The sequence below is a fragment of the Xiphophorus hellerii genome, chromosome 21 (assembly GCF_003331165.1).
Source record: "Xiphophorus hellerii strain 12219 chromosome 21, Xiphophorus_hellerii-4.1, whole genome shotgun sequence".
Lineage (NCBI taxonomy): Eukaryota > Metazoa > Chordata > Actinopteri > Cyprinodontiformes > Poeciliidae > Xiphophorus > Xiphophorus hellerii.
The window spans coordinates 10,924,866-10,947,289 of NC_045692.1; the positions used below are offsets into that span (position 1 = coordinate 10,924,866).

Genomic DNA, 22,424 nt, shown 5'->3' on the forward strand with positions numbered 1-22,424 from the left:
TATGGTGGCAACTCTTTGTGAGACTGATGTTTCTTAGTTTTTGGCTACAATACTCCCTATAATGAGAGAGGGAGACTGATTAGTAATGCTCCACAGTTGTGCCAATCAGTACTACCTGGCACTTGTCCCTGCACCACATTAATACACCCCTTCCTCTGCAGCTGAGAATCATCTACATCCCGCCACCTCAGTGTCCAAGCACTCTTCATTTGGCTCAGCTTTGTTTGGACCTTTTGTTTGGACAGTTTCCAGCAGATGTGTGGCACAAAGCAGTAGATTACCTTGACCTTTTGGGACAATGCAGTCCTGGCCTTCAATTTTACACATTAGAAGACAGGAGCAAGAGTGAAGCAGAGGGCCACAGAAAGGGCTGGCTTCACTGATACCTCCACCTAGCTATACTTGCTCTATTAAACCAGATCTAAACCATAATTTTGGCTGCTGCCTTCATGAAGAGGATGTGTGATTTTACCCCACTTTTTCTTGCACCTACCTCACATCCATTTTTCGTCTTGGTTTTTAGAAATTGTGCCCATTATTCTGAATCGTTTTTCAGAATAATGGGCAGAATTATTCTGCCCATTGATTCAATGATTGATTTTCAATGCAGATTGAATTGCATTTTTAATGCAATTCAATGATTGATTCATTGAACTCTGCCCATTATTCTGGGCAGAATTATTCTGCCCATTATGTAAATGTGCACATGTGCAAATTTTGCACATTTGCAGCAGGCACCTGCTGTAAATGTGCAAAATGGTTCCTGTAGATCATAACACCATCCAGGTTAGCTGTAGCCTAAAAAGAAGGTTCCCTGTCAATGAAGCTTTGTAAACAAAGTAAATGAAAATGAGAAGTGTGATAAATAATAATGCAAAGTTTGAAGTTTTGAAAGCTAGTTTTGAAAACTATTCATGCTCTAAGCAAATCAAGAAACAGTTGTGCTCAGTAATCAGCATGTTATCAGTTTAAAAAAAACATGGAGCATGCCAAAACTCAAGCCAAGCAACTGGTGCTCAAAAAAAAGACATCAGGAGAAAGTTTATTTGTCTAATAAAACAAATAAACAATATACAGAACAGTATTGAACTACTTAACATGTGTGATTTTGTGTACATGTGACTGTTTCACATATTCCTAATCAACTTTCTTATTACTGTGAAGGCGGCTAGAATTTATTTACGATATAGTATGTTCTTCTCATCGTCTCTCCTACTCTCTATTTATCCTTTGTAGAACAGCTTTTATTTTTGTTTCCACGGCCATGCTGGTGCTTCGGTCATTTTTCATGGCTCTTGCTGTAAAGAGGCTTGTGATGTTGGTGGGGAAACTTCAAAGAGTTAGGGAAAATATGATGCAAATCAACAGAACTTGCCAAGGCTGAGGACATTTCTTTAACAAAATCTAAAAGTTGGTGCATGTTTAAATAATAGTGATGGGGTTTTTTTTGTTGTTTCTTTTGGTTTAGTTTTTGCTTTAATGATACTGTCTGCTTTGTGCAATTTATATTTTATTATTTATTTCCTAATAATAAATTATTAAATAAATTATTTTATTATTTATTTATTTATTTTATTATTTTAGTTTAGAAATATTTTAGTTTAGAAATGTAAAAAGGTTTTGTGTTACCTAATATGTGAAGGTTTATATCATGTGGGTGACTGAAGGACACAAATATGGGAAAGCAGGGATACTGGAGGGAGGGTTGATGCATAAAACAAAAGGTCTTAATAATGGAAAACAAAGTCTAGCTTTCAAAGACCAGAGCAAAAACAAAATTCCAGCAGGGGTGAATTAGCATTCACCCCTGCTGGAATTCAGTTCATTTCACAAAATGAACACACACAGAGAGAGGTGGTCACTGGAAAAAGAAACAGGTATACTGATGGAAAAGGGAGACCAGCTGAGTGAATGACAAGAAAGTTGCAAGACCTGGGAGAATCTAATGGAATGAATGATTGAGAAAAAGCAGAAACCACAAACTAAGCAATCATGAAACTAAGCATAGCAAGTATCACCCAAAATCCCAAATCCAACTGTAACAATGAAATTATAAAAGAGGAATGCAAAGCAAAAAAAGAAGTACATCAAATACAGAGAACATAAAAACTAAAGTGTCAGATAGAAACAAAAGGTCTGCAAAGAGAAACTAAAATTAAAGATTTAATCTCTATATGAAAGCTTAACCGATACACAATGCAAACCTTAGAGTACAGAAAAAAAATACACAAATACAAAGTCTTTCAAATATGACAGATTTATTGTTCAATGATTTTAGATCATTGAACAATAAATATGGACTTGCAATGAGGGAAAAAAAAAGATACCTGACATGCTAGTGAAAAATTCTGCATCTAAATAGCCATTGTGTACAACGTGCAATACGTTTTTGGTATGACTTTTTTTTTTTTTCTTCAATCAGTTTCTGCTCGAAAGATCTACTTAAGTGAGAGGACCATACTTACATTCACTTGTCTTTCATTTTGAACATGTTCAAAGAGGCTACAGATCCCTTTCAGGGTCAATGACTTAACAAGATGAGTGGCTCTTGTGAATATTCTGGCCAGGTTGGCTGTGCTATGGGATCGCTGCTCTAAGTATGAGGCTGAAACGGTACTAGATAAACGTACTCTCACTTGTATGGCAGTGCAACAGCAAGAAGACAGTTACACGAACACATAAAGTGAGAGCACGAGGAAGTCTCTTGAGGCAGCGCTGTTAATCCTACTGATGATGGCTTGTCTGAACAGTGGCCTGAAGAGAGATGAAGCTAATTCTCTTCACAAGAGCAATAAAACCGTGGGTCACCAAGGCCGAGCACGCACACACGCATACACACCCCCTTCAGTAAAGAAACACATAGACACATTTTTAGCTTCCTCCTAGAGTTTAGCCCCACACACTGTGATAATGCAATATATCAAGCCTCTCAATGCAGTTTTGCTTCATCAAGAGTCTGCTTCAATCCCTTTCTGTAAAAAGGATGGCTCAAGAGATTCCATTGGCTTTGATGGCATTTTATAAACTGTTATTGACCATCCAGTTTATTTCCTAGGAATAAAGTTAGAAACCTAATATTCTTTTAAACCTCATATTGTTTTTTTTTATATATTTTACTTTGCTATGATATATTGCCTGCCACCTATGCATTCGCACTTATCTCTCAGCATAGTTACTGTCACATGCCAGAAAATATTGTTCAAGGCAAAGAAAACAATATTATATCTCTTATTGACAGTCGGCAGTTCTTCACCTTTTATCTAACAATGGACACATCCACACAAGCAGCATAAAGAGATGCACTCAAAAGAGCTTATAGGTACTCTGACATTTTTTATACGCACATGCCTAGTGTAGAAATTAATAAAACTGCAACACTGAACCTGTGTTTATGTCGTAAACTCCCTTGATTGATCTGTGACTAGGTGTGTCTGCCAGTCTCAGAGGTACTAATGTGTCTAAACATGGTGAGCAAATGAATTTCATTCAGCAGTCAGCTATCAGTAGCCAGTATTGTCTTATTTAAAGAAACCTTAACAAAATGTTTGGGTGTTATTGACGTTTCAACATATTGAATTTAAAGGGTTCAACAAGCAATTTTACCTCCTCCACACTTGTTTGCATTTTCGTCTGTTGTTTTGCTTTTCTGCATGGAGTCAAATAAGCAGTACACCGGATACATAAAGGATGAAAAAGACTGACAGGTTGCCCTTTGCATTTTGTGTTTCATTCATAGATGGGCCCCCTTACACATGGTGGGTTGGCCGAGGCAGCGAGAAGCATTTTTATTGGGGCGGATCAGGACCTGGAATAGAAAAGTGTGCCTGTGGCATAGACAAAAACTGCACCGACCCTAAGTACGACTGCAACTGTGATGCAGATGCCAAACAATGGTAAGTATTTGCAAATTTGTACTTCTGTAAGAGCTCAATATTTGGGTCAACATAAACAGGAATATAAGCTTGCCTCAATTATTAATGTTCACACATCAAGAAAGGAAATATGTTATCAGCAGCTTTGATCTGTCATTGGATTTTTTTGGATTTTTATTGTTTTTTGCAAGTTTATTTAACTCACAAAAGTTCAAAGGAAATGGGTTCTACCCAAGAAGTCGATTTGCACCTATAATCGACTTGATTATACCATCAACCAAACAGGTTGATGGTGTAATGTTAAAAGAGAATTTAAATAAAAGAGATCTTAACAAAAGGCAAAGATTAATGTCAGCAACACTTCTACCAACAAAACTACATGAAGAAGAAAACAACAAAATGAAACAATTTTTTAAAGTAACAGAGGTTAAAATGTCCATGCATGTTCTTCTGGCTAACTTTAAGAATGAACTAATTGCATAAAACTGGTAGTTAGCTAAAATGAACACCCTTTTAGGTAAGCTTGTAATATTTGTTGTACTTTTATGTTTTCCTTCACTAATATGGGAAATTTGGTTCTTTGCCCAGGGCAGTACATGCTGCAGTGACACCTGGATGGAAAAAGATGTTGTCAGTTTCAACCTGAAGCAGCTTTGTTTATTTGAAAATAATGCCTAATCCCAAAGGTGTCTGATTAGGTGCAAAAATATTACACTTTTATTACAACATTTGTCATTCAAGTGAATGATGCTCTGTATCTTCAGCATCAAACCGGCTATAATGGATACAACAAAGTGAAAACAAGGATCATGTTTTACTTTTAGCTCAGAGAAAGTGGGAATCAGTGGTCATCTCTGGTGGTATTGGGTGCATCTATTTAATTAAATTCAGTGCATTTGTATCGCACCATTTCACAACAAATGATATATCAGGCACTTTACAAGACATACGGGTCCAAGTCATATCTGTCTTTTTGTGGCATGTATAACTTGTGTATGTTTGAAAGTAGAAATTATGTTGAGCTGTATTTAACTCCTTCTCAAATATAACTAAAAAAATGACTTAAAGAAAACGAAAATGAAGTTAAGGCTGACTGGTGCTATCGAGCACTCAGTGTAGGGTGTACAGTTTCCTCTCATCCCTGAAATAAGGTAGAATCATCGAAGCTCAAAGAATGTATAAAAATATGACTGTCTATTGACAATTTTTCACAAGAGCTGATCATTGACGAATGGAATACGTTAGATTAACTTTACAACCAAGAAATCCAAAGAAAGACTTGAGCAAAACAGATAATCAACAAACCCATTAAACAAAACAGTGCATATAATTGATTCTTAATGCAAAAGTAGTCCTTAAAAAAACTGGGGCAAGTTACTGAAACATTTGACGGATCAGATAAACGGATCCATCCAAATGAAACCTATGCAACAGTGAAGCAGAACAGACTCCATGCTCCTCATCATTTCTCTTTGTGCCGCTGAGCAGCACCATTTGTACATCTGTTTATCTGTTAATCTGAATCTATTATAAATGTATCACACAGACACAGTTTGAACCTTGGCGTGTATTTGTGGGCTCTTTTGATTTTCTTTATTAAGCTCTACTGCATCTCCACAAATGAAACCATAGTAGAAAAAGTGCAGCATGGCTAATAGATATACAAATACAGAATAAATATAAGTGGTAAGGGAGATAGCAGACATAAATTGCACTATTTAGATATTGTATATGTATTTTCACCCAATAAAGTATGATGCTTATCACAATTGTTGCTGTTCTTTGGATTCATTCTATATATGATACAATAGTGTTAGGGTGTAACAGTTTAGCAAAGAAGGCAAGTGTTGGAATTTGTTGAATCTATGCAATTTGGAGTTTGGCCTTGATATGGCTTTGGGAGAAAAAAAAAACTTTTTAGTCTGCGGGGCTTGTTTTGCTTTGGTTTCAAAAAGAATTGACTGAACTACTAGAGGTTAACAGGTCAAATAACTGAGAACAAGCAAGAGGTTCAAAGTGTCCGTCTGGATTAAGTTGCTTCTTACAAGATACTTTTAACAATGCAGTAAATATCTTAACTTCCTGTTAGTTTTAGTGCTACCAATTAAGATAGTTATAATCAGCATATTTGGTCCTGAAACAAAGATGTGCTAATTCAGACAAACTGGCTATTTTATGGTTATTTATAAATAGTCATAAGAGGGCTTTGCAGTATTCATCACAGGACTGACATGATCATCAACAACACTCAAGTAGGTTGTCCTATTTAAACAATGCATAAGAGGTACTTAGGTGCCTAACGTGTGCTCCGAAGCATCCCCCACACCATTGTGCAATTTTGATTTGAAAGCTAAAATTCAAGCTCATTGGACAACACAATGTTTCCAATCAATATTTCCAATCTGTTTTCATCTAATTTTCCTGAGCCTCTGTAAACTGTACTACTCAGGCACCCTGTGAGGTCTTCTGCTTTAATAGCACATCTGCTTCAAAGTTTGACATATTTTGCATTCCGAGATGGCATTCTGCATAAATCAGTTTTGTTTTAGCTACTGTTACTTCTCTATGATCTCAGACCAGTCTGTCTATTTACCACTAACCTCTGATGTGGACAAAACGTCTTCGCCTACAACTTTTGCTCACGAGATATTTTTACCATTTTTGGTCATGTTCTGTGATTACAAATAATGTTTATGTGTCAAAATCCCACAGGATCATCAGTTTTTGATCACACAGGCCGGCCCATTGTTTTAGTAGTTCCTGGTATATTCCCTTTCTTCCTCTTCCTAATTGTTGCCATGTGACTATGCATTAGTTTTTTTCACAAGGAACTGTATAGATGTACACAATAAAATTACTATCGGGCGTAATTAATTGTCTATATGAAGCCTTCAATTTATTGTGGCTTTATTTATTTAGTTTATTTTAACACCATTGTGTGTAAGCTAATAAATAAAATAGAAGAAATGCTGAATGGACCCTGTTCACACAAACAAAACATTCTCCTCTACATTTGCATGGTTTATGAATATGCAAGTAGTGTTTTTCAAGTCTGAGAAACGATTTCTAAAAATGTTTATAAAATGAATATCTTAAAATCTCTGAGGGTTTTTTTGTACATATGCCAGTTCTTGACAAACTGAGCGCTGGTGGAGACCAGGGTCTTCAATACATTGTGCATCTCCTCTACTGTTTCTACAATAGCATTATTTATTTTTTTTGGATGTCTTCCAGAATGTGTTCTAAAGATGTTGCCAATAAACTCCCCTTGGCTTTGGGAAAAGCTTTTGCAAACAGGAAAGACTAAATGCCAAAGGGAAAAAAAAAATAAGATCACAGTTGTTTTGGCAGAATAATTCAATATGCTCAGAATCCAGTGTTTCATTATCATTATTTTTTTTATTTTGTTCATTCTCTTTTATATGAAAAAAATATCATTTTAAAAAATAAAACGCCCCATGCGTTAATCTGCGTGTGCAAGTTTGTCTTCTGAAGCAGCAAGTTTTTTTTTTACCAGGAAAGATTTCGACATTAGTAATTATAATTTAACTTTAACATAATGGCATACTTTGGGAAAAAATAATTAAAATGAAAGCTAATACAGTTCAACAGAAGGTATAAAATAAATGACACTAAGCAGTCAGAAAATATACCTGGCTTATTTAATTATATTGTAATATTTTTTCTACTCTATTGTACAGAGCAATTTGCTAATAAATTCTTACTTCTCTACACTTAAGAGGCATTTTTTCTACTGGTGGATAAGTGTGGAGTTTGATTGCTGTAGTCGTACATCTATAATTAGGAGAAAGAGTCTAGATTTAGGCTTTCTATGGTTTAGAAAAGTGCATCTGTTCACAGCCACCAAGTCCTTGTTTGGTTGGCCTTTAATTAATACCTTCTTTTAACAATCTATTGCACTTATTAAAGAAAACTAATTCCATATCTTCAAGGATGGTCCCTGGTTATTTTTTAAATAAATGTTGTTCTAAGCTCATAAATTATTTAGAAGAGAAATGGAAAGGAATGTGTAGCACACGATTTTATATATGTATTATTCTCATCTCATATGCTTTATTCTCTCTAGAATACAATAAGGTATGTCAGAGTTACACAGTGAAAATAATTCCTGTTTTGTCTTGTTAATTCGTAAATCAAATATTCTCTCTGAGAGCACAGTTTTTTTTTTCTTTTTTCTTTTTTTTAAACAATGTGGTACAATAGAGAAATTTAGCACTGATATACCTGTACTGAAGTATCTTCAGCAGCCATGCAACTGGTGGAGTTACATGACTCCACCAGTTACATGACTGATTTACCACTTGCAAATTGTACGTCTTTTGTAACAAGGCAGCATCCCAAGAACAGTTATGTAACTTGTATAATTGTTCTTCAGGGACAGAAGAGCATTTATCATTGAGCTTAACCCACCCACAGATTTTCTATTTAGATGAGCAGGCTAAATTTGTATAGTATTTTACTTCTATAATACTGCATACAGTTCCAATTTGTCAGCGCATCAGGTGAAGGTGACATTTTTTGCATTTTGTAAAATGTAAAAAAAAAAAAAAAAAAGCTTATCTCCAAATGTTTCCTCTCTGATTAAGGGGTTATTTATTCTGTTTAAAATTAAATAACCTCTAATGTTACTCTAAATCTGATAGAGCTGCATAGTCTGACTCGTCTAATATAGGGGAGAATGAGTAAAATACCACTTTTTTATTGTAATGTTTGATTCCTGCCATCTATCTTTCGAATCTACGAGCTTGTTCCCGCTCAGGGTCAAAGGTTACCTGTGCCATCTCCAGCAGTAAATGTGTGGGAGGCACAGTAGACAGATTGCCAGTCAATCACAGGCCCAATGCATATGACAAACATGACAAAGTTGTGCAAAGTCGTACCTTAGTGTAATTTAGAATTGCAAGGTAATTTAATGTGCACTTTTCTGACTTCAGGTTAACAGTGGGGCATTTTTAAAATAAAATTTAAATTCACAAAAAGAACATTCAAATTCCATTACTTGAATTGTACAACAGGAAACTCTTGCACTAGGCAACTATTCTAAATATAAAAACCAAATATCTACATGGATCCAAAACCAATGACTTGTCTGTAAGCTTACTTTTAGCTTACTCACAGTATTTTTGCATTGAAAAACATTACATCATTGTAATTGGTTGTAAAAACAATTAAAGGGTGCATCTTACAAAATTGAGAGTGATCATTAAGTGTCTTAAAAAAGATTCAGTTTACTCTCATTTCCTCCTCTAACCTTCTAAACTAAGACATTTCTTTCACTGTCTATAAAAATTAGACTTTTTCAAATGAACTTGAAGTTAAAGCAAATTTCATATGAGAGAGCTTAAATTTCACTTTTAGATAACACACATCATGTCTCCAGGTTAAACATACAAAGACTGCAGTGTGATGAACCTTGGAGACAAGATTTTGAAAGAGAGAAAAATATAACAAGTTTATTTCAGTCGAGCAGTTGATTTTTGATATTAAGATAAAAACATAACATAGGCTATATTTTTCAAAGAGTACCGTTGCTAAATGCCATTTTGTATTACACTTGAGTGGCTCTAACTGCACAGGGGATTCAAGCTCACAGAATAGGTGATGAAGATAAAAATTAAATAAATGCACAAAGTAAAAATCCATGGCAACAAATGAAATTCAAACAGGGGAGACACTTGCGGAACTTTAATAGAGGCAGTGAGTGAACAAAAAAAGACAGGTACTGGGAATGTATGTTGATGGATGGCATACCTATTCATTACCATTTCATTCCATCTACTTTAGTTTTGTAACTATGTAAAGAACCACTGTGTGTGAAGTAAATTGTTTAAGTAGTTGATGCATTATTGAGAAAGCTGAATAGCCAAAGATATGATTAAATTTAACTATAACTCATGGAAGAGATTATATTTAAGACCTATTTCCACTGTCATTGGTCCCCATTTCTATTTGCAGCCAGGTACTGTGTAAATCTGGCAAGAAGTATTATTTTTGCCCATTCATGTCTAGATGGAAACATCCACTGCAATGAAGACAGCATAAAGGGATAAAACACAAAACTGTAGCAGGTAGATATTGGGAGGGGAAATTATAAAGTGGGAAGTCTAGAAAATTCACTATTTGATGTTTTCTAAAACAGCAGGCACACTGGGGAAATCCAGATGATAGTAAATGAGCTGATAGAGCAAGAAACTGCCTGCTGCTCAGAATAACAGGTTTTTATTGTCAAGGACAAACACGACAACTCAAACAGTTTCTGTAGGCATACATGTTTCCTCTGCAAAGATGAAGAGCACACTCCAAATCTCAGAGGACTCACTGCAAGATACACACAGCAGGAAGGCTGAATTGCACTTACTCAAACATGCTGAAAGAAACTTTATTTTCCTGGACTGATGGTTTCAAGATCAGCTCTTATCAAAATGATTGTGAGAGACGGGGCAAACATTGCCTAAAGCACCATCTCATCTGTAAAATATGGGACCTGTCTAAATACTCATGCCATCACTGAAACGGGCACACTGACATTTACTGACAATTTGAATCAGATGGGTCACTGCAAAAGTGTACAGAGGCATTCTGGCTCCAGAGATTCACTAGCATGCAAAAAATAAATACACCACCATGACATGATTTACAGCAAAAAAGAATCCTAAGCATATAACCAAAAGAATATAAGAAGGAATGAACTTACTATCCTTAAATGATGAAATAAATCTGATTATTTAGTACCCTGGAGACCCCTTCAAGGGCAGCTGTGTTGACAGAGAGAGAGAGACAGAGAGATGGAAAAATTTTGTTATGATTTAGCTTGATGTTTTCTGCATCTATGGTCATGCTGCAGTAATCTATGTCTAACAAAGGGATTTAAAAAATAGCAAAAAAAAAAATACGGGGGGCAAAACCTTTACTGTACTCAGCAAAGAGCTCTCAACTTTTCACACTTCAACAAAACGACACCGAAAGAGACTTGCAAAACTACTGCTCACTAATTTGAATCTGCATAAAATGCTGCTTTAATCCATTTGAATCTACTTTTTGCAGTAAGGGTAAGAATTACTGCACAACTGTCATCTGAACAGTCGTAATGGGGTTTCGTAAAATCAGCACATCAAGTGAAATATTTGTAGAGCGTCTCCTAGCACTAAACTTGGTGTTTTTTTATCCACAAGAGGTTTTGTGCTGCAGTCAGCAATCTACCTCTAATATTCACAGGCTACAAGTCAAAAATATTTTTTACTGATTAAAGGTTGATATGCACTGTAAATATACACATTCACAATTCTCATCTTCTAATACGGCAAATATAAACATTCTGTGCTTGGTATAAAGTGACTGTAGCTTATTGGAACCCCTAGTAAAGATGTGGCTTGAAATAATACTTTTATTGTTGTTAATGTATTTCTGAATACCCTAACCTTTAAATTGAATATATTTATTCAATGAAAAGATAATATGTTGAAATATGTTTCTTTTATAAAATTACAGGTGAAGCATGTTTCGATACTCGTTCTGCCAGAACTTATTACAGAGCTCTTTTGACAAAAGGAACAAGGTTTTCTTATAAAATTGAATATTATTGGAGAATACACAGAGTGGGTGATTTTTTACGTTACGGCACAATGTCAGGGGCAGACATGCAGCAAGTCTTGTCAAGTGTTCAAAACTGAATTGGCCAGAACATTTTATGGTCTGGATTATGTTTATATTTAAACAGTGATAATCCAGTTTTGGCTAACTGATAGAATCCACCAGATCTTTAGTTAAAATCACCCATTTTTTTCCAAAAAAGGTACTGATGCCCTGCACACTGAGAGAATTCGGAGACCCTTAGTAAAAGAAATGAATCCTTAGCACAAGTATGGAGGAGAGCATGAATTACTTTCCACATACTCAAACTTTGCTTCATGACAAACACACCTGAAATATTTGCTACTGTAATCTTGACCTTAACGTTGCATGACCAAAGTACACAATCGCCTTTAAAGTCAACATCTGTGATGGTAGGACCGAGTTATTTATGCATTAAACGAAAAAAGTGCATTAAACGGGAAAAAAAAGAAATTCACTTGTATTTATTTTTGAAGAGACTGTCAAAGGTAATAATATGTTGTACAAAACAGTCCTATACTATTATCACACAAAAACTGACCTGCCTCTGACTATTAACTCATCAAAATTATGACAAAGTATGCACAGAGTGAGCTCAGATTGCTATGGAGCAGTACAAATAAAGTATGTGATGGAAAAAAGTGTTGCAAATGTCGGTGCCTTGTGTGAAGCCTTTGTTTTTGTGTTCTTTTTTCACAAATAACTGCTACCGAAGACACTTTACTTGGCCAAAGTCCAGCGATCTGTACTGTCGCAGCACAATTCAGCTCACCCTGTGTGGTTTTGGCGAGAAATGATGTGAGCCAAATGTGCACCACACAGAGGTGGTCTGTGTGGAGTTTTTTTTTTTTTTTTTTTTTCTTAAAATCCTCAGCCAGCTGGCAGCACATGTAATCTGAAATTGATATATTAGACACTTGAGGTGCAGCACAAGTCAGTTAACTGTGACTATCTCACTTGGTGAGTCAGGGGTGTAACATCAGCTTGTTGACTTCAATCCCCCCCCCCAAAGCCACTTTATTCAGAAAACATGCAAAGGTGGCAAAATCGTGTTTTAATTCCATTTTGAATTTCTTTGTCGTAGCAGTAAAAGTTGTGCTTGCAGTAATTTGTACAAAGAATTATTTTTGTTTGAAGGATTTTATTGTTTTTATTATTGTTCTATGAGAGACTGTTGCTACATTAAAAGATGACTATATTTCTAGACTTTTTTACGCATCCTTACTGACGGGTGCTAATAAGCTTGTACTCATTTTTTCAATCACTGTATGCTAAAAAATATTTCATAGTAGTGTGCATTCTGTAATATGGCCAAACGGATGCTACGTTTGATGAAGGACTAATGTATGTACTGTATATGCATTGCTAACATGTTAAGCACAATTCATTGTGTAACCCTTTTCAAAAACCACATCTGAAATGTGAGAGGCAGAAAGGTGTTAATGAAATTTAGTACTGACTCAGTCATAAGTGGTGTTGACAGGTATCATGATGTTATTTTTTGCTTTTTTTATTTTCTGCACAGCTGAACAATGTACAGTAGCAGAACAAAAACAGCTCAATTGTTAAGAGGTTGTATGTTTAAAAAGTAGGCTAAAAGGAGAAATTTGTTTGTAATGTGGCGAATCTTTCTCTTACTCCTTTTCTTTTTGCTAGGAGGGAAGATTCTGGTCTATTGACATATAAAGAGCACCTGCCAGTTAGCCAGGTTGCCGTTGGTGACACACACAGGCCGGGTTCTGAGGCCAAACTCACTGTTGGACCTCTCCGCTGCCATGGAGATAGTAAGTATTTTGTCATTTAAACATGTGTACATGGCTGAGTAGCGGTGGGCTGCTTTTATGATAGATGAACAGCTATTTGGATAAAAAACAAAAACAGATTTATAAGGAATATTGGCCCAACAGTTGGGCCAATTTTATAATTTTGCAAGATGTTTGTGAGCTGCAGGACTGATGGATTTCTTCTGAACAAATTTTATTTGTTGAGCTGTATAAAATGAGTTGGCAAGCTTTATGAGAAAAGTTTGATTGCTCTTTTTTTATGTTAATGTTAGATTTCTTTTTCTGGTGCCAACATTTCCAATCAGAGCTTTGAATATTAAATGTGTACAGAAAATGAGTTGCAATTTGAAGAAATCACCATGAAATCTTCGGGGGGGGAAAAAAAAAAGCAAATGAGCATTTATCTGCAATTGAACTGATTGTAAAAATGATTGTCTCGCCTAAAATTGTCATTCTAACTTTTCACAGGAAATCTGTATAGTGGATGTTTTTAATGTGAGAGATATAGCTCACTGCTCAGGGCAACACAGCCTAGGGGTGCTGTGGGCACTCAAAAAAAAAAAAAAAACTAAAAAAAAGAAATTATCTTTCACCGGCCCCGACTGAGTTTCTTATTGCCTATTTTCATCTCCACTCAATAGGAAGTGTAGGGAGTGCCCAACCGCTATGTTGTGAACAATAAAAGCACTGTGAGAGAATATCACCATACACCATGACTGGTTAATGACTCTAAAATAGGATATAACTCCCAGTTCTCAATTAAAGGGCTGTTGCACTGTTTTCTTAGCAAACCTGAAATGCTTCTAACTATCAGATTCTTTTTAATTGTTCAAAACGTTTGAGGGTGCAGAAAGATGGCCTTGCTCAATGCCTAACTGATGCCATAAATGTCATTGGATCTATATCATAAAGTATGCCCAAGTAACAATGGGCACTGACATTATTAAGCTTATTCAGGCTAAACTACATTTTGTATCGGTTTAGTGGAGGCCAGTTAAGTTTTCTGGTCAGGTCTTCAGAGAAAAGATGAGCAGTCTTCAAGAGCCAACAAAAGAAATTTCAGTTGCATTTTATTTTGGAGACGTTGTGTTGAAAGACATGAAAGAGACAGAAGGGATCTGATGTACTTTGGTTCAGAATACATAAAAAGTTTTCCAAAAGGTAACCCAGAGATAAATCATGCTGTGCATACTGGTATCAGTCAGATCTTTGAATGAACTTTGGAGAAATTTTCAAAGCCGGCGTGAGCGCATATAGATTAGTTTCTGGGGCAAAGGCGACCTTTGAACGAGGCTGAAGGACTGCAGTTACAGTGACCTAATTGAGAAGCAATATGTGTGTTAATGAGTTTCTCCAAGTCATCTGTGGAAGGGAGCACTTTCATTTTCAAGTCATTTCTCAGCTGGTTGGAGAGACTGCATAACCTTTGTGAAGTTCACATCAAAGGTTGAATGAAGAGAGCAGCCCCAGTCACTGTGATATGGCTCTTATTAAAAATCACCGTTTCATATATTGTGTGCAGCTTTTAAGCAGTCAGAGAGAGCAAATGCCACTTTTGTTATTCGGTGCTAAGGGAAACCGTTAATGGTACTCCAGCAGGTTTTTTTTTGTTTTGTTTTTTTTTTAAACTGTTGTCTATCAGAGCAGAGTCGATGCCTGTGCCGTTTTACAAAGTAGTAGAATATGTTGAGCAAAATGTATTCTCATTCTACATGTGAGCTTGGCACATATGTTATAATTTTATGAAAATTGTCAGTAAATATATTGCCTTGACTAGGCAAATAGCATGTGATAAAAAAAAAAAACATAGTTTAACTCAATGAGTGCCAAACACATGGTTTTGGTTTTTAGTAGCAGGATATGTTACTAGTAGACAATTTTTTAAATATTTCATGCTACAGTAAACATATGACACCATCACTGCTGAAGTTGCCAAATGTCTAATTGAGAAGAACTAAAAGGTTTGTCTTGATCAGATTAAGAAAATGCAAGAAAACTGTTGCATTTTACTTTGAGGTACTGCCTGACTTGATTGTTTTAAATGATTTTCAAACCTGCAGTTAAACACAGTAGCTATTTCACAAAAGAAAATACTTGCACATAAAGTTCCAGAGACGGTGTGTTTATTCTGTTAGTTAAGGCAGAATAATTAATGGAACTGTGGCATTTAGACACTGTGTTGTATTTGATTTTGCTTGAGCAAATCATGCAGTGTTAAATGTAGCAAATTGTAAAAGCTACTACTTTGTGTTTCTCAGTCATTTCGTGGCAGAACCAATACCTGCTACTTTAATCCCACTGCAAATTAGAGGTGGGTTGAGCAGCAACTGTACCACTCAAACTTGATCAGCTCCTCTGTTCAATGAATCTGAGTTTAGAAATTTATAAACTGAAATCAGTAGCGACACAATAGTGAAATAATGTATAAACATGTCTACACGTCTGAATAACTTTTCTGGAACATGCTAGATATTAGAGGAAAATCTTCAGTTTGCATTCAGTACCTAATTTCACACAGTGGGCGACAAAAGGACATAGAGATGTAGATCTCAGTACTCTTTCCTTGTCATCCTACAGTAATGTAACAGGCACAGGTATGATGTCTCCAAGCAACCTGTTAAACTTCTTTTTTGTATGCAGGAGATTTTTGCTTTTATCCTATCTCTCGAAAACACAATTTTCATTCAAAATTTTCATCAGCTTATCAACATTAGAGGATGCAACTGAGCGTGTGTCTGTGCAGAGGGCTATGCACTGCTGAGTGTGCTGCCTGCTCAGAGATTTTAACCTGGTGCAGATTAATCCACCATGAGCATAGCCCATTCTGCTCTCTATCTGTAAGAAGATTAATTTTATTCCTATAACCCATGATGTTTCGTATGAATTTGTTTCATGTCTTCCAGATCAGCTGTCATATATGAAATTAAAAAAACTCTCTCACAACAAATACAGGTTAGAAAATGTGGGAAAACCTACTTTAAATAAAATTATTTCTTCCTACCTACACCTTCCTCTTTCAAAGATTGAAAGAGGAAATTAACTCTGAGTATTATTGCATGTAGCTGCTCCATATTTAGTAACTCTAATAGTATGGACAAAGGACAGGGGTTATGGTGATTATAATTAAATCCAATACTGACCTGGCATGTTCTATTCTTTCAAATTGCTGAGCATGTTACTTGTGCATTTGACTATTAAATCAAGGATGGAAAGACAGGCATGTTAGGTATTGAAATTGTTGCCAATTGTAAAATAATGGATCTATGTATAGTCATTTCTAAAACCTAAAATAATACCTCATCTGCTCTCAGTAGCAATCTCAATCTTTTTTCAGATCCTGACGTTTCTTCTTTTGTCGGGAGTCTCATCACACTAACAACACGTAGTAAGGAATTCCTCTTGGCGTTTTCACACCCGATAGTCTTGTAGACTCGGTTCAATGGAGGACCAAGATTGCAATGTGTGTTATATTTTCAGTCAGTGTGGTTCACTTTCACAAATGAACCAAACCCTTTGAAAAAACCTGTTTACTCTCTAGTTTTATGGTAGCTCTGCACCAAAATAATAAAAAAAACAACTTGGTTAAAGTGCACACAAGTTACTACAAATGATAAGGTACTAAACGTCTGCTAAGATGGCAACAAAAGTAAACAAAATTAGATATACTGACATGGAAATTGTGAATTATTCAAATCAGCTGCTTAGCGAGACCTTTTTGTATGAAGCCAAAGAAATTGGAGTATGAGATGCAAATTACAGCTACAGTTATAGAAGAGTAATAATATTTTAATTGGAGTTTTGCCAGTGAAACATAGGCATCACAAGGCTGCAGCCTTGGAATATGACTGGGAAGACCAGTAATGTTTCAAACTCTCTAATGACAAAAGCTACACAAGGACGTAGAGCAACCCCTCATTGAAAACCTGCCTCTCCTGCTACCAGACTCTACACAGCACCCAGGACCCAGAAATGCTGCTTTTCATGTCTCTCCACTGCATTTTTACTTGCAAAACACTTTGTGTAATGGGTATGTAGTTGATTTGCCCAGAAGACCTTTCCAAGACCCTCCTGAAAGCATCCATATTTTGCCATATTATTTATGTTTTGGTGCAGCCTTCACGTCGGAGGGGTCTTAGTAGGATATTTTATCTAGTTTTCTTGTGCACCTATAAAGTGAACTATAAAGCTTTCTGCAATGTTTTCAAAAGTTTAGGTTTCGGTGACTGCACTGTTAATGGTTTGACAATTTATTTAATAAACGATAAGGAAAGAAAACCAACATACCCCTGTTCATCCGAAGATTGCACCTCAGTGCTAAAATAACATTGCTCACACTCTCAGTGCAAATTATTCAGAGCAATTCTTGCCTCACGTTTATTTGCAGAGAAATATTTCTATATATGTGTGTTTGGTGCGATAGTGATCATAAGTAGGTAAATATACTCTCTGGATTTTTCCCACTAACTCCTAACTAACCATTCATCTGCCACATCATTATAGTCTGCTCAAGTTTATGTAGAAGCCATTTCTCTTTTCTCCTTTTCTGATTTCAATACTGCAGAACGCTCACACTGACTGAGAGATAGATGAAACACTTTTGTTTCTCCTCTCCTTGTAATCAGTGTTGACATTCTCCTCTCTGTTAGACTTTGGGTCAGCTGAAAGACACTCACAGTTCCTTCAGAGCTGTGGTATTGATCAGTTTCTCACCAAACAAGGGTTGTTTTACTGTGTCTTGAAGCTTCTTAAAGTTTTTATGGTGTTTCAAAGTCTTTTGGGAGCAGCCAACTGAAAAGTTTCTGATCTTCTATTTAGCCCCTGCCTTTAAAAATGCATCGGCTTGTGGTGGAAATTGTATTATAGGTATATGGGCTACACTTCTAGAGAAATATCAAATTAATCAGTTTAACTTAATGTCATTTCATTGTAAAATGAGACCGTTTCTCTCTGAAATAATTCAAAAGACGAGTGTAATAGAAGTTCAAAACGCAAATAGATAAAAACAACCACAAAACAGACAAAATATAAAATCTGTCCTGTGGCATGAACTGCATTACCTTGACAGCTGATCAACATTTTAACGCTGTGGAGACACATTCCTGCAGCAGCTCTGAAACAATTCAGAACTGAGGCATAAACACATACAATAAGCTTTTCAGGTCCCCTCACTATGTTCTGCAAAATACTTCCTTTTGGTGCAGTATTGCTTAATCATATTTTTCATTCTGATCACCACATTGTTATCTTCGATTCTAAGTTATGTAACTAACTTCCTCTCTATCCATTGTTTTATCATTTCTATAAAGAGTCCCAATACTATGACATCATGTGTACATTTATTGATTAGATTATCTAAATATGGAAACGCACGATTTGTGTTAACAGTGTGAAAAGCAATCAAGCGCACAGCTTTTAGAGGTCCCTGTGGTACCGCCTGATGGAGTTGGAGATGTTTAATGTGGGCTGACTGTTGACAGAGATTCCCAAATCAATTGACAAGTGGCAGCGTTCGGGCCAAGCAGAAGATTTTTTTTTTTTGTCTTGTAGTCTCTGGGAAATTAACGCTGCAGCTCTCGTAACAAAGGGGATGTTTGTTTTCAGTAAATGTGTTTTTAACGTGAGCAACACCATTTGTGTCAAGTTAACATGGAGCTTCAAGAGACTAATGCGTGTCAGATTGGAAAAATGTCAATATCCTTTCTCAGAAAAACATCTTCTTGTTTGAGGCATCTACCATCAAATGAAACATTTTTGCCTTTTTGTGAAGCCACTCTGAAAACTGGTATCAACTGAAAAGGTACTTTTTTATTATTATTATTCGGCATGTAATGGACTGGTTGTAAATGTTCTTTTATACTTCTGGATTGTAAACTCAACCCAAAACTTTCTGCAACTATACAGTAAAAGGCAAAAGCATGTTTTCCTTCATATGCAGCACACCTAATTTTATTCAGATTTTGAAATGTATTGGCCACACACATATTTGGCTTTTCTCTTCACTTTATGTTTTCTTTTTTTCCACATACAAAAGGAAAACAAAAAAAAGAGCAATACAACTCTATTTCTACTATTTAGCATATTCCAAGGGGGAGTAATATCCTTTAAAGAAAAAAAGGACCATGAATCTTTAGTACCAGCCGTGTTCAATGCAATAATGCTTCATAAAGAAGTCCATTGGTTGCTCATTTTTCACAGTGCTAGGGATAATAGGATAGAGCTAGGCCTATAGCAAAAAGGTTCTGCGTTTAAAAGAATCTAGCTCACTGTAGATATGGCTTTTCTTTTGTCTTTAATTTTTCACTCATTTCTGTCTTGATCAGTCATTTTACCCATTCATTCAGGAGACAGGAAGTGGCCTGGTTCTGTCAAGGTTGCCCAACATGACAGACCACCTGCCGCTCCTCCTCCCTGGTGTCGCGCTGATTATGGTCCCCTCATCAACAACCTGGTGCCAGTCTCACTAATGTCCCTTCATCACAGAGCTGCCAACAATCCAACAAACAATGATTTAATGACCCATGATGTCACATCTGTTTGTGTGTGTAGGAGTGTATCATATAGTAATGTGGCAAACACAATTATAAAAGATGAATCTTTCTGTCCCTCAGAGGAAGCCATGTTCTCTTTGTCTTACTTAGTTACCCCTGTATGAGTCTTTGTGTGTAACAGATGAACAGTCATCCTCTTTCATAGTGAGTGACCAAATTAACAAAGTTTTCAATGAAGATGACTCTTTTTTTTTTCTTTTTCTTTTTACCATGGCCCTGGCAGAGACACTGAAGCATACATTATACATTGGTCCATTAAGGCATATTAAATATATATTAAAAATTTCACACGTGAATAGGTATTTCTTTGATGATTGATGCTTTTCATACTGTGGATGGACCTCTGTCTCAATAAGAGCAATGACGATTGGCTGCTGCTATAATGGGTTTTCATATGTAAATGACTAATGTCTTGAGCAGACGGGGAACGTTTCAGTGAGGTGGCCTGTGTGTCTTTGTTCTTGTCTTTTTTGTGTGTTGCAGCCTTGAGAGAGGAACTATTTTCTGTGCATCCGCGTGTGCATGTGTGTGCCTGTACATGCCGCAGCATTAATGAATCCCATCTTCCAGGCTAGTTTAATGGAAGCTTATATAGTCACGGGCAGACAAAGAGAAATTAGTTTCCTTCATTGATGTTGAAAGGGTTTGGACATTTTAATTGATAGAGATGTAAGGAAAAATAAATAAAAAGGCAGCAAATGGAGCAAAGCAGCCTTTACATATTCTGCCATAATGATGACATGAACATGCTTTAAGACATTTCCAACATTGCAAATGACCACTAGTGAAAGCATACTTTGGGGTCACTGATAATAAGGCAGAGGTAATTAACTGTACTGTAATTAATATTAATCCAACAATGTGTTCCAATAACTTAAAAACATGGAGGTCAATTATTTTAAATTTGTATTTAATAAAGAGTGATATTAGTAAACTAAGAATGAGTCTGTTATGAAATAAATAAAACTGAATCAAGATTGTACACTATTAGCATAACGAGTTTAGGAATTTGGACAAAAGCGCAAAAGAGACATCTTAACTCACAGTGAAAGAGAAATGTTTTTAACCAGAACTACATTGTGTGATAAACGCTTCTGTTAACTGTAAATCTAAAGATGGCGGGCACACTACATACAGATCAAGCTTGTCATGTTGAATTACTTCTGGTTTATGCATAAGAATGCAAAGATTTGATTTTTATTGTCTTCGGGGAAATTGTGTATGTGTATTCATAACTTAAACTCAGTTGCTTTGAAAACTGGAAAAGAATGTTAAACTAAAAAGTTTAGCCACATCTCAGTCTTCAATGATGCACTAAAAAAGCAAAAGTGACATTACAAAACAAGTTGAAAATCAGAGCAGAAATGATACAATTTGAAGAGTGGCAGAATCTACAAGTCGTAATGTTTCTGAATATCTAGAAAGAAACTGAGGGGGAGAGGAGAATCTGCTTGTAAATAAGAAGTAAAGCTGATGGTAATCTCCACTTCTTTAATCACGGTCATTATATGTATTTTCTCTTTCTGATAAGAACGGAGGCAGAGCCCCAGGGGCATCCAAATTAGTGCCGAGTCACATCCGAGCAGACCTGCTGATAATTAAGAAGCTGTCATTTCGAGGTGACACACACAGCTTGTTTTTAACAGTTACATAGCAAGCTGTATGCTGCATGTCTAAACCTGATTACCTGTTCAGGTATTCAAGAGGCAGTGTTCAACTCTGATCAAAACATGTCTGCTTTAAGACATCTGTAAGAAAAAACGCACTTTCACTGGAATACTTTCGGGGCTTTAGGGAAATATTGTTTTTTGATTCAGGAATCAGTTGAATAGAAAAAGAGTAATCAAGTCTTAAGAAGCTACCAAGTAGAAAACATAGCAAAATTCCACTTTTGAATGAAACATATATGGAAACATATGTATTTGTTCCCAAAGACAATAAATCAAGAACTTTATTGGACTAATTTTGTAGCAGTGAGTGCAATCGAGATAGACACAAAATACAGTACATAAAGAAAGTTAAATAAAACATTTTGGTGGCAGGTACTGAGACTGCTGAATTTATCAATCCGGCTTACTTGCAGTGACTTATCAGTCTGCTCTTAGTCTGCGAAGAGCGGAGCAAGCTGTGGGATTTTACATTAGACTGTCAGTTGCGCGGACTCAAAGCAGATGATACAGTCCAGTGCTTCATCAGTGTTCTGAAGGAGGTACAACATTTCTGAGCTTTCTTTGAAGGATCTAAGCCATTGCTAAAATTAAAGATCAGTCTAAAGTAGTGCTTCAAAATAAGTTGCTTATTTGGTTAAACTCTGGATATAACTGTGTGGATTTGTAATGCAATGACCAGTCCATTACCGGATTAACATGATAATTGAATTCGCAGTAAAACATGAATAAATTAGCATTTTGTCATTGGACTTTATTGTGTATTGAACGCTAAAGGTGCCACCTATTGAAGATTATGAAAAATCTTAATCTTAACTCAGTCTAAATCCCTATTATTTTGCATCCTCGTTGTGCTAAATGATCTACAAAAGTTGTGTTTGCATAATTATTTTAAAGAATTGCACAAGTTTCTACTGATAA

General features: G+C 35.9%; 1 protein-coding gene across 2 annotated transcripts in view; it reads left to right on the top strand.

Annotated features, from left to right (window-relative positions):
• cntnap2a (contactin associated protein 2a) overlaps window positions 1-22,424 on the top strand; it is a 294,552-nt gene that overhangs the window by 218,557 nt on the left and 53,571 nt on the right. For both annotated transcript variants that reach the window (XM_032552191.1, XM_032552192.1), the window contains exons 16-17: window positions 3,737-3,893; window positions 13,161-13,288. In XM_032552191.1, coding sequence (XP_032408082.1) covers window positions 3,737-3,893; window positions 13,161-13,288 — 285 coding nt within the window. The remainder of the gene's footprint in view (window positions 1-3,736; window positions 3,894-13,160; window positions 13,289-22,424) is intronic.